The following is a 12957-nucleotide window of genomic DNA, read 5'->3' on the forward strand; positions in this document are numbered from 1 at the left end:
ATTATGCAGACTTTCTTTCCAACACACCGCATTGGAGTTACTAAAGCACAGAGTTGCAAAGTATCGGTAGGTTCCTGCAGAAATTGCACAAATCCCACATCTAATTGTTAAACAATTAGATTTATGTCCTACAGAAAATATATATTTTCCAACCTTTTTTTCATTTCTCGAATTTTATTTATTACATTTTAAAATTTGACAGACTTAAATAATTACTGACAGTAATTGCAGTTTTGCCACCATTTGCATGAAGAAATGTGCAACATGTTATCCTGGCATGTTTTAGTCAACTTTATCCAGAATTTATAAGCAAAGGTCAACTCGATCACGCCGCTATATTAGTTCAGACAGTCTTCATCCAAGAGTTTATTTGATATCAAACACTTGGGTCCTCAGTCTATGCAAATAAGTGCCACTGAGTACAGCTGCAGTGTTGGGGGCGATGCTTGTCTGTCCAACAGCAGCATCAAGATCAACTCTCCTCAGACACTGCTGCTCCCCCACCCCACTCCCTTTACCCTGTAAATTATAGCAGCACTTTAGCTAATGAAAGAGTTGAGGACTGGCCACTAATAAAAGCCATTAAGTGAATAAAGCACTTCCCCCTCTAACAAAATTAAAGAATCTACCCATTTAGAAAGGGTGGACTCTGTATTAATATTTATGAAATGCGGAACCAGCGACCCACCCAAACTCCCCAACTACCATCCAATCCCAGACTGACCAAGTCCTCTTTGCCACTGCACCTATCCCAAGACCACATTACCAACCCCTCCTAGCTTGAAGGAGGAGCAGGAGTTGGGGACTTGAAGGGTGCTGAGGATGCACTCTGGACAGAGTGTCTCCGGTTGAGCGAGCGGGAAGACCCCAAGACGGCGCCCACTTCAACTACTCGCCTTTATTCCTACTCAACCGCTCACATCTTACTCCAACTTTTAGGCCACTGGATGGATGGAAAAGGTGGGTTTTTTTCCCAGATCCAAAGAAAATCCAAAGAGAACTTTAGATGTTTTTAAGCAAATTAAGGGCAAGATCAATCTGGTTAATTTGATAACATTTAACTGCTGATTTGTCAGATTAGTCAGAGACCTTTTATCTAAAAAGGATCCAATGTCTTCTTTTTCCTTGTATGTCTTTGTTCATATTGACATGTTAAAGAATTTTAATTGATGTGACAATAACTCTTGTAAGATCTTTATTAAGAAAACCTATTGGGAAAGAAAATTCCCCAAAATCAAGGTAAGAATACATACCATCGTGTCATAATCATCTACTAAAATCATCCCATTGATCCCTCCGCATTGTCCTAAACATCTCCATTCCTCAATCCACTGCACTATTACCCGACATCTAACGTACTACCGTTTTGGGTCCATTTGATGGCTCCAAATGCAGGATTTGTCTTTGTTGCATTCATTTACATCATGGCATCATTTCATTACACAAAGTGCTTCAGCTATCTGAGCTGTAAGTTGATTACAGCATCATCTCATTTTGGTAAACTGTCCCTGGGGAGCTGAAAGAGACTTGGGAGAAGGTAAAAAGATTGTGAGGCATTTTGGGGAAACGGCTCCTTCAACTTGATCGTATCATGATTCTTTACGTTCCACTCACTGAACGGTAACACGGTTAGGACTGAAACGTTGAAGGTGGTTGCGTCCTTTTAGTTGACGAGATGTCCTTTGAGGGACTGTGGTGATGTGAGTGTATTTCTCAAGGTCAGTGGGTCAACAAGTCTCTCCTAAAGTCAATTTTTATGAAAAGTCAATGTCTGGACTCTATGAGCAGCTAAAATTCTCGTCAAGGTCACCCACACTATGTTTGATAACTTTGACAATGATAATTGGATAAACGTCAAGTAAAATGAAGGAAAGTTATTCAGCTTTCCCTTGAAAATTTGTAGAAAATGTTTTAGAAGTTATGGGATGCCTTTTCCAGTAGAGTCCGTTAGAATTGGAAAAGAAGCATAACAGGGTGTGGTTTGACGCAGTTCGTGCGCAGGAAGGGTGTAGCCCTTTTTTCCGCAGTGAGCATGACCTATGACTAATCCCTTTTTTTATCATTCTGCAGCTCTTCCTATTTGCAACTTCTTACAATCCTTCATGATGCTTTCTCCAAAAATCTCGGCTCTTCTCCCAAATACCTTTTAGTATTTGTGAACCTTGAATTGCAGAAGCTGCTGGACAGCGGAGAGAGGCTAAAATCGAAACCAAAGAGACTGGTTTTGCAGTTATGCGTCATGTTTTCTAGGGATTTTGGTGACTGAGCGTGCATGCAAAATGTTAACATCTGAATTTTGACATTTTATGTGCTACTGACACAGCACCAATGTGACCTTTTTTGGGTTTTTAGGTATTTCTATATTTTTGTCATTGCCCAGGACCCCATTGTGCTTGATCTAACCATGCAGTGGATGCTCTGTCCATGGTTGTGCCAAGCACCTTGGAGGCTTGCGAGCACTTTCTGCGAGCAAAAGCCTGAATATATATATATATACTTTTTGTATGTTAATGACATTTTGAAGATATGAAAATGTGAATAAAGTGAAGGTCTAAAAGAAGAAAAAAAGAACAACAGCTGTGTAAATGGTTGAAAGCAGCTCCAATTTAAAATGTTTTCTTATTCAAGGACCATTTAAATGTGAAAATGTGAAATTGTGACAAATAAATAACTTCCAAACAGCTTCTGTGTTTAAATGAAAAATGTTTTCTGTGTTTTGCATTGAATAAAGACAAAGTGTAATATTGAAAAATGAAGACGAATGGGAAAGTGTTATGCTCTCTAAAGAGAAAAAAGCTGTTGTCTCTTCATGAATGATAAAACGTTCCGTTTACAGTGAAAGATGCATCATAGTAATTACTTTATGGCTTTCATCGTTTTTGAGAGTAAAGATACAAAACCACGTGTCGCTTGTTAGAAGTGCAAACCCATTACAGATGAGTGAATCAAACCATGAAACCTTGCAACAGTCAAACTGAACACGAAAGGTTTGAGAAGCTGAATGGGTATTCTTAATATTTGGGATTAAGCTTCACCGTGTGAATCCATGTTTTATCAAAATTAATGCACTGCAACAATAAAAATCACCCATGAAAACCAGACTCTTTATTTTTTGCATGACTTACTGTCATTGATTCATTATCTTGATGCTTTATTTCTTGCAGGTTTAGGATGTTGGATCACACACAAGACAAATATAGTTCAGTCAAGTGAGATGAGAAAGAAGGTTTTGCTGTGGAGAAAAATGATTTATGCTTTTTTATTTATTTATATATTCTAATTATTTACTATTCAGGCTTTCTGTCTCGACATTTAGGAGGTCTTCCAGTTAGATCTCTATTTTGTTTTTTACTTCCAACCTCTTGGTTCTTCATTTTGTCAGACACAGCTGGCATCCTAAGACCTTTGGTTACATCAGGCACAGTTTGTCAACTGTCTGTCAAGTGACACACACGTTTTTTGCTCTGAGAGCGAGTTTCTATGGCCCTGACGAGGCGGTGGGCCAGCATGTCAGGGAACTGAACTGAAGAAGCTACTTCAGCTAATATGGAACTAAATCATGACTTCATTGATTTTATTTTGCTGCCCTGCTTGTCTGACATGTGGAAATATTGACTACAGCAGTTTTAGTAGAACAGACAGCATGGCCCCCATACAACCCACTACTGCATCAGTCCTGTAGACTAGTAATCCAGAATTTGAAAATGAAGATGAGATTGATGGATGCTGCTCCTCTGCAATGTGAATTTTTGCATCAGGGGAAACCATGAACCCAGTTTGGTTTCAATTTTTCAGCTTTATAATAAACCTTGATGTCATTTTCCTTTTAAGATAAACCTGAGAAAATCGTAATTTTCATTAGTAACCCTTATTTGCAATAACAGCAGTCCAGAATTAGTTTCATGTTTGTGTCACCATTTTAGTCACTGATCTTTAGTCCATACCTAAGGCCAAGAGTAAGGGACACGTGTCAGCCCTGCAGGACATGTGGTGCAGCATAAGTGTTAAAGAAGATGAAGGTGGGACTGCATCAGGGATCACTTGAACTTTTCTAGTATGCAATCATGATAAGACTGGTTATTTTCTATCCTGACATGTAGAACAACTGACAAAAATGTGAAGGTCAATTGTTTTTTAAATTGCATGTAGAAGTGTACATGTTGTCTCTTAGAGGATTTATTAAAACACCAAATTTCTATCTTTTTTTGTAATGAAACATGAATGTTTTAAGATCTTTGTATCTATTTCAACAATGTTTTATATTTCTTTTAGTTTTCGTGCAAAAAAAAAACAGTAACTGTCACACGCAACAAGAAGAGCAGAGGTTATAAAGCAGGACCTCCACTTACAGCAGCGGTTTGCAAAGTCCCTGTTTAGAAGAATAAGCTTTATGTTTTGTGGCCATTAAATCTCTTCATAACATCTAGCTTTTAAAGAGTTAATTGAATTATTGTAATTTTCCTAATATATCAATTTAACTTTTGACAGCAGCACATACAATTTCCTTTTAAAATAAAACACAATAAGATCATCCTGCTACAGCATATTTACCGGTACTTGAATTAAAAATGCAACAAAGCCTAACAAACATGACATTTTCCATCATTATGACTTTGGTGCACTTTTTTCTTTTACTATTGAAATAAAATCCATTTTCTATTTAACCCTTGGGCTATCTTAGATGACCCCACCCTTACTTTGACATGTTCTCCCTACCATGACAAAGGTGGATAAAGGTGGAAAGATTTCATGTAATCCATGGACACCAGTGAAGATCACAAATCATTGAAGAAAAAAGGTTCAGAACACTTTCTAGTGGGTCTAGATGACCCAACTCCCAATGATAAAGTGCCTAGGATAGCACAAGGGTTACATGTGCTTATTCTATTCATAAACTACTCTTACCATAATTTTTCTTAGTAATTTGCATGTTAAAAATCTAAATAGAAATAAAAAAATTAAATAAAAGAAATTAACCAAAATAATGGATTGAAATTGTTAACATTTTTCTTTATAGTTAAAGAGCCACAATGGAGGGATAAAGGAGCCACATGTGGCTCTGCAGCCCCAGGTTGCAGACCCCTGAATCACAGTAAGAGAAGACCTCGGTAAAGATGCAAAAGACGTCTAAGTGGGAAATGCACCAGACATTTATAGATGCTAAAGAAAACTTGAAACCAGTGAAGCTGAGACACTATGACCGAAACATTGGCAGGAAAAGGAACAGCATTGTTCATTTTTTATAATATTGTACAGAAGCAGAAAAGAATTCTTCTGCTTTCTTGTCAGACACAACCACACACTTCCCCAGATCCTCAAAAAATAATTGAAAATAGTGTGTGTAATCTACTTGAAACATTTGGAAGACGCCTGAAAAGTCTCCATGATTTGACGTCTTCTCCAAAAGACGGCCAGATGAACCACCCAACCTCCATGTAATCTGGCACCGACCTTTCACTCACATCGCCAGATTATCCCATTATTGTTGACCACGACAGTTGTTTCAGACAGACACACCACTAATCTCTTCCTTTACCAAGACAGGACTGAGTCCCTCTACAGTCACAAGGTGAAATAAGATGAACACAAAGTGGATTCATTTCAAATGGTTAGTCCTTTATTTCAAATGTTTTGTCATCATTGGGTGTAAGTGCACCAGCTCGTGTTCACCATCAGTAAACCACACGTGCTGGTTAAGAAACAAAAAGAAAACCCTGTAGGGATCTGCAGGTGGCACACTGGTATATTTTAATAACAGGCTTGGCTGCTACATTCAGACACATGCTTACTGTCGGCAAATATGGCATGTTTAAGTACGTTAAAAGGGAATTTCACAGTTTGGTTTGACCACATCAGATTTGGAGGGGAAATGCATTTTATTACAAACAAATCCAGTATAATCACATACAGCCATTTCTATTAGATCTTAGGACTTTCTTCACCACAGAAAACATAATTAGGGTGAATTAGGACACAGAACTTCAACCAAAAAGAAAAGTATAGCACAATGAAAGAACACTCATTAAAATGTCCCAGGTACACAAATTCTATCTATAAATTTAGTGTGAAGCTCTTTTTTGTTCTTTTAAACACAACAGACTGTTGGTATATGAGTGCCAGTCTGACAGGCTGTAAACACTGCATTTAATGATTAGGCAACACTGAAACTCACTGAAATGTGGCCCCTTCTATACATTTTCATACAGTTTCTTACCAATGCATATAGAGGGACCTGTGTGAATTCATTCAATTCCAGAAGGACTCAATAAAAATAATTAAACAACTTTTCTCTTTTTTTCTTTGACAGAGCTCAACGCACACTTAATCGTCTTCCAGTTCAGTCTGGTTTTTTTATAGACAAACTAACAAAGCAGAAAGAAAATAAACACTCATAACTACAAAAAGAGAACATTTCACTTTGATGAATGTAAATTTGACTGGAGTAAAAATCAGACAAACGGAAATTGTTTTGACTGGTGGATGGATGGGGCAGGTTTTGCATCAGGAAGGGCATCGTTTTGTTTCTCTGCTTTAAGTACCATTTTACATGAGGCTTTATCTGGTTGTTATAAGACACTATGCCCCTAATGCCTGAAGGAGATTTCAACTTCAGAGAGCTGGCTTCTCTGAACACACACACACTCTAAATGGAAAATATGAGAACTGTACTAATCTGTACAAAAGAACAAAAACAAAAAAAGCTTCAAATTTATCTTAAATTCAGTGAACTCCGACTGGGTTACTTTATAAAAGCACTATTTGCAATTTTCCTGTTCAACCATATAAATCTCATGCAGACACACGCAAAACAACGTGCTTTAAATATATAAAATGAGGGAACCTGATAATAGTGCCAAATAAAGCTAAATTCTTCAACTGCCAGTGGATACATAGGGTCAAGGTCTTAACGTTACTCATATCGTCCACCAAAAAACAAGCAGAGATTTGATTTCCTCGTCACACGCTCCAAAATCCAATGCATTACTCTATGCTTATCATCCGAATTCACAGCCACAGTTATGTGGAAGCTGGCGGTCTGAACAGCACACCATATCGGGCTTTATCATTTACACGCCGCTCAAAGATAGTGAAGAGTGAAAGACTGTGATTTGGCCAAAGCATCTCTTTGCAATTTTAAATTTAGCACTTTTATCAAACCATGTAAAATATTGTGTGGCATTGACTGGTTAAGCGACAAAAAAAAGTGTCTGTCATGAGTCTTGTTGACATTTTCACTGCATTTTTATTCCTACAAAGACAGTGATGCAGTCACTAATGCGATTGTTGAGAGATCTCCTTAACGACCACTACTGCCTCACATCTGGATGGACGTGTTTTTATGCAACGCAGGCTGCAAGCTTCCTTTGCAAATAGAGATGTTCCCCTGAAAGTGGGACTGGAGGGTTTAATTCAAACTCAAGTGCAAGTGAAAATTCGCCAACCGGGCAGCTTGTCAACGAAACGTCCACCTCAGGCGTAAATCTGCCCAGAACCACCTGTGTGCGCGCCTTCTCCACCGAGCCGGTCCTGGTTGGCCGGGCGGTTCGTGTCGCTGGATTTAATGACGCCCGTGTAGTCATGAATCCCCATTTCTAAGTTCTTCGCTCGCAATGCAGCAACATGCAGCTTCTCTAGGAAATCGGGCATTCCTGAAAAACATTTTTAAAAAGATCCCTATATGAGCAAAATAAATATGTACATTGGCCAAAAACACTTTTTATAAAAAAACATTGTAGAATATAGAACTTAGTTTAAGTAACTGTAGTTAATCAAGTATGTATCAAGATTACATCTGAACTAAAAACTTGGTTTCTGGAATTAAAGGAGCTTACCGCTGGAAACCATCCAGCTCACACAGTAACGTGGAAAGACGGTCTGTGGATCATCGCTGTACGTCAGCAGGTAATCAAACCCATTCTGGGAAGACCAAACGATAAAACCAAACCTGTGTCAAACATATCTTACAGGTCATTTGTGCTGCATCACATTTACAAACAAACCTCATCAAAGGACTTGTGAGGTCGAATGACCATCTTTGATTGGTACGAGTGGACTCTCACAAACTCCTGGGTCTCTGGGACTTTGGGATGCTGCACAGCCCTGGAAGAGCAACAACAACAAAATAGATCAGTTTCAACTTTTTGGGGGTTGTTTTGGCTTTAAAATGACACGTTTCTATCTTACCTGGAGACCAAAATCATTAGATTGTGGTTGATATCAACTTCATAGCGGCGCACGTATACGTAGTCTCTTGAATACAACGGATACTGTAAAAAGAGAACAAATGAACAATAAAAATGTTTCTAGCCAAAACTGCTTCAATAACAAAAAAATCACAAATACATGAGGGAAAAAAGGTCAACTTACAGGAAAGTGTGTTGCCCAGTGAACGACTTCAGAACCAGTCATGGAGTCTCTGTCAATCACTTCAAGCTTAATGACCAAGGAATCCCACTTCTTCCTGTATTCAGTGTCCAACTAGGAAAAGGAGATCAGACATTAAAAACAGCTGAACGTTTACGGGTCTGCAAGTATCCTGAAACAGGACATTTGATAATGGAAACGCTGAAGGTGCAACTCTCTCGGGTGAACAATATGCAAGGTGCATATCAACCACATCACCCATGGCCATTGCATTGGTTTTCTTAAACTGTGATGAATTCATGCATTTCATATTATTTGGGGGATTTTTCTGGCTGGCATCACAGCCGGTGAATCAATCAAAAGGTCTCCATCATGAGATTGTTCTACTTATTTAGAGCAAACCCATCTCCTACAGTACAGCCTGCTTTTTTTTTTTTTTTTTAACAGCCTTAGCCACTAACTGACTAATAGAATTTGGAAATTGTTTATTTTAAGCAATCAAAACAAAACTCAAATTAAAGGAGACAATATATTTCAAACTTAGGATAATTAGTCACAAATTGATTTAAATATAAGCATGTGTACAAATGAAAATAATTCAATAATCATTACTCTTTATCACAAATAGACCTATTAGCTCTTTTGCATACAGAACAAGACACATTGAAACCATAAAATACTGTCAAAATGAGTTTAACCCATTGCTTGAAAGGGAGTCCTTAAGATTTAAGAAAACTTTACCTGTACGTTGAAGAATTGTCTTGGAGTGACATCGTTGTAAGAACCCAAGACTAAAAAAATAAATAAATAAAACAGATAAGAGGTTGACTCGTCAGATAAATCCCCTTCTGGTTTTAGCCCTGTGCTGGTCATGAGTGTGTTGTCGTGGCTGACCTCTGTATTCATAGAGGTGACTGTTGGGAATAGGTCGCTTCCATACTCTGAAATCTTTCTTCTCCATCACCGCTTCCCAACTGGCATCCGGTTGTCCGCTCACAGTCGCAGAAGATGTGTACATGCGTTTAACATCCTCCAGGGCCTCCAGCTCCAGTCCACACCTAAAAAGAAAGGATTCCAGTAAAAAGATAAGTTCTGCAGCTTTTAATGGTTCATAAATGCAAAAAATCAGGAAACACAACAGTGAGTGACTATTGTCTTTTTTCCAACAGTATTAGTACTGTGCATTGGTATCAACTGTTTTATTTATGTAAATACAATTATTGAAATGTGCTAAGTTATGACATTCAGCTTGAAGTGTCAGAAGTTAATGATTGAATGTGAGTGCACAGCTTCCCCGTGGTGATATACACGGGGCATTTTGTCAGTTTAAAGCTTGTTCACCCACCTGCGCATTTCTTCATCTTGAATTTTCTCGCTTTCCCACATGAAGATCCCAGCCAGGGCCGCCACCAGCTTCCCCGTGGGGGCGTTCCTGCTCTGAAATCTGCGCCATATATTCCCAACTAGGGTCCACTTGGTTCGCTCGGAATAGATGTTGGAGTAAAGCTCGCCGATCTGGCACGCGCGCCGGAGCCTCTGGCCGGTGACGAAGCCACAGTGGTCCGCAAATATCGACAGCAGCCCCTTCCTGCTCTGACCTGCGGCCTCGTTGGCACCCGCACCTGCCCTCTGGAGCCATGACAACAGCAGGCCCACGTTCCTCCCCAGCCACGGGACCTTCTCCAGCTTTTCTTTGGCCTCCTCCACGGCTCGCCTGAACGATCTGCTGTTCTGGAGCCTCATTGTGTTTACGCCGATCTCGCAGACGGGACGACGGGGTACAGAGTGAAACATGACAGCTGTTGGGCTGTGACAAGAAGAGATCCAAGGAAACGAGCACAGAAACTAAAGCACTTTGCTGAATCAAGGTTATCGAAAGAAGATCTGTAGAAAAAAATTAATGTCCCGGAAAGAAACACAGAGCATCATACATGTATACGAAGAATGTTGCTGTCTGGCAGTTAAGTCGCAGTTGTTTTGGTCGGATGAAAACGCTGGTAATCACCCTCGTGTGCGAAACACGAGACTAGGCGTTAGCCTTAGCAAGACATCCTATCTGTCACTTCAACTATTTTTGCTTGGAAAACTCACGAATATCCTACATAATATCCTAAATAAATCTCTTTCATGAAACGTCAAAACAAAAATTACTACTTAACAGCTATATACTTGCTTATCTGACCCTTTACGTTACTTAAACTCGAGTTGTGGATTTGACCTCCTCTCACAATCCACTATGCCACGCCCACTTTTACAGCCCGCCTTACAAAACAAAGTTCGGCTGTTCATTGGGTAGTTCTTTCCCATAGAGCAGAATTCATTGGTGAATAAAAAAGCTTGTCAACTGAGGAACAGCACGTTTGTCTGTCAAAGCGATGGTACGTTACATCAACCTTTTTCAACAAAACTTTATTGAACAAATGTTGACAACATTCAAACACAGTTCAGAATTTAAAGCTGAATTTGGCTTTTAGTTTGAATATTTGCGGTCACGACCCCGAATTCATTAATATTCTTAGAAAAGGCGATCAACGCCTCGTTTACGTCGTTTAACGTCCTAGTTTTACATTCAACTGTTTAAAATTAAAAAACAAGACACACTTGTAAACATTTGCAGACAACTTAAGAATTATCCACTTGCCACTTTAAAAGTCAAATAGGAATTGGACATTATTATCTAAATATGGTATTTTAAAAATCACAATTATAACTTGTGTTTTTTTCAATGGATGTTTAAAATATTTGTATATTAAATGCCACTGCACATTTTATGTTTTAATGTGTTGTGTAGCTAATGGTCTCCCAAGGAAACTAATAATATAGTCTATACTCTACTCCTTCATGTTTAAGTATGTATGCTTACATCATCCCATCAAAATGTTTTGTTCTTTAAAGTTGATTTGGGTTCACATATAGCTTACATTTCTCTAAAGAAAAACCAATCAATATTCTAACTAACAACCTTAATCCTACTGAGAAGGCCTAAATTGAAGTAGTACATTATTAGGTAATGACAACATTCTGTGTGATTTGTGACTCAAAAGCTGATCATGTTTTAAGTTTACAATTTTGTTCCCCAAAGAACTAGTTTACATTATTTTTATGAATAATAAAAAGTGAAAAATATCAAGCTGGTCATCTGTTTGAGATAAAAAAGCCCTGAACAGAAGATACACTCCAATGTTCTTGTGACAACTCCATGAAATATTTTCATTGTATTTATTTGCTTATATTTTCATTGTTTTTGAAGATACAGGTCTACTGAGAAACGAGCTAACTAAACTGAATAAACAAATAAATAAGCTTACTAAAATAGGCTAAATAAATATATAAAGGCAAAAAAGCAAAACCCAAAGGATGGAGAATAATAAATTCAACTGAAAATACGCTGGAGGGCGCTGTTTAACTACACATATAAAGTGTTTTTCACAATTTTGTATGTTTTTTATAAGTCTATTGCCCAAGGTAAATACTCAGGTGTAAAGTTACACACACAAAAATTTGATTTTGCTATCTTGAAAGTGTGTCAATGAAACAAGGTAATGTTTTCCTCCTTAAAAGAAGGACTGTTTTTTGACGTGGACTTTTTACCCACTTGTCCGTCTGGTTCTCAGAACTGTCTTCTTTCATCTTTGCAACAGTTGGAAAACCAGGAACGTGCTGTCACAGATTTGCAATGAAACACATGCTTGTGTGTTTCCTCATCATCAGGTAACTTCTCTGAGAAGCCTCCAGCTGATTTAAAAAAAAAGGTGCTGGCAGAGTTCTGAGGATAACTGGCGGAAGAGATCATATTTCTAGAGTTTCAGGCTCTCTTCATCCTCTGGTTGCCTGTTTTCAGCAGACTCTATTTCATTACAATTTCATCATAAAGTTTTTAAAGAAAAAATGACATGCTATCTTAGATGCAGAACGCCTTGTTTCCAGTTGGCAGTTTTTCTGGTTACTCCTAGAGTTTTCCTAATCAAAATGATAGTTTCAGCAGATTTTATGTTAAACCACTCATTCGTGCAGTTCAGGAGGCAGACACATCTCTATCTTTGAAGATATTAAGAATTTCACTTTTTAATAAAGCTTAAAGTTGACCTAAGTAACCCTAAGCTATGCCTTTAGATATGGTTAACTGCTGGGACATGCTTTATGATGCATAGAGTGCTTCCCATACAAGATGCAGGGTGGCTAATCTCCTTCACCGCCATTGTTATAAACAAATGCCAACATTTTTCAACATATCTTTAAAAATGTATGTATTTTTACTTTTTAAATGCCATACACTTGCTTTTAAATGTGTTCAAGGTTGGGAACTTCTTTGATAGTGAATAAAACTATCAACCAATGCTCATTGAAATATTTAAATGTGTAGAAACCAAAAAATGTAAAGTAATATTTTCAGACACACTTCCCTAAGCAATTAGCAGTAAGTGTTGCATGGTTCCCAGAAAACAAGGGAGGTAGGTCTTGTAGCCCAAGACTAGGCTACAGGTTGCTTTGAAAAGGTTTGTTTCCATTGGTCACTTGATTGTTTCAATACACAAAAATAAACTAGATAAAAACCAAAACATTTTCCGCCACCTTAACAGATCACCTGAAGCC

At 38.2% G+C, this 12957-nt stretch overlaps 1 protein-coding gene and 1 non-coding gene across 2 annotated transcripts; one reads left to right on the forward strand and one right to left on the reverse strand.

Annotated features, from left to right (window-relative positions):
* Positions 1-2371: 2371 nt before the first annotated feature.
* On the forward strand, positions 2372-2461 carry mir218b (microRNA mir-218b). Its single transcript, NR_107152.1, has one exon. It is a non-coding gene; the product is annotated as a microRNA mir-218b (primary transcript).
* Positions 2462-5595: 3134 nt separating this feature from the next.
* On the reverse strand, positions 5596-10669 carry stard7 (StAR related lipid transfer domain containing 7). Its single transcript, XM_004074813.4, has 9 exons — positions 10296-10669; positions 9710-10171; positions 9259-9422; positions 9106-9155; positions 8368-8478; positions 8185-8267; positions 8001-8100; positions 7833-7917; positions 5596-7649 (listed from the first exon to the last, which is right to left on the reverse strand). The coding sequence occupies exons 2-9, from the start codon at positions 10156-10158 to the stop codon at positions 7471-7473; spliced, it is 1221 nt and encodes a 406-aa protein (XP_004074861.1). The 5' UTR covers positions 10159-10171; positions 10296-10669; the 3' UTR covers positions 5596-7470.
* Between the last annotated feature and the right edge of the window lie 2288 nt (positions 10670-12957).

Source organism: Oryzias latipes, chromosome 12, assembly GCF_053564925.1.
Source record: "Oryzias latipes strain Hd-rR chromosome 12, Olatipes_Hd-rR_3.1".
In the NCBI taxonomy this organism is placed as follows: Eukaryota; Metazoa; Chordata; class Actinopteri; order Beloniformes; family Adrianichthyidae; genus Oryzias; species Oryzias latipes.

Coding starts and splice junctions, on each gene's coding strand:
- stard7 (XM_004074813.4), bottom strand. CDS start 10,158: ATGTTTCACTCTGTACCCCGTCGTCCCGTCTGCGAGATCGGCGTAAAC. Junction 9,423..9,709: donor CAAGATGAAGAAATGCGCAG/GTGGGTGAACAA, acceptor CTTTCTTTTTAG/GTGTGGACTGGAGCTGGAGG. Junction 9,156..9,258: donor TCACCTCTATGAATACAGAG/GTCAGCCACGAC, acceptor TTATTTTTTTAG/TCTTGGGTTCTTACAACGAT.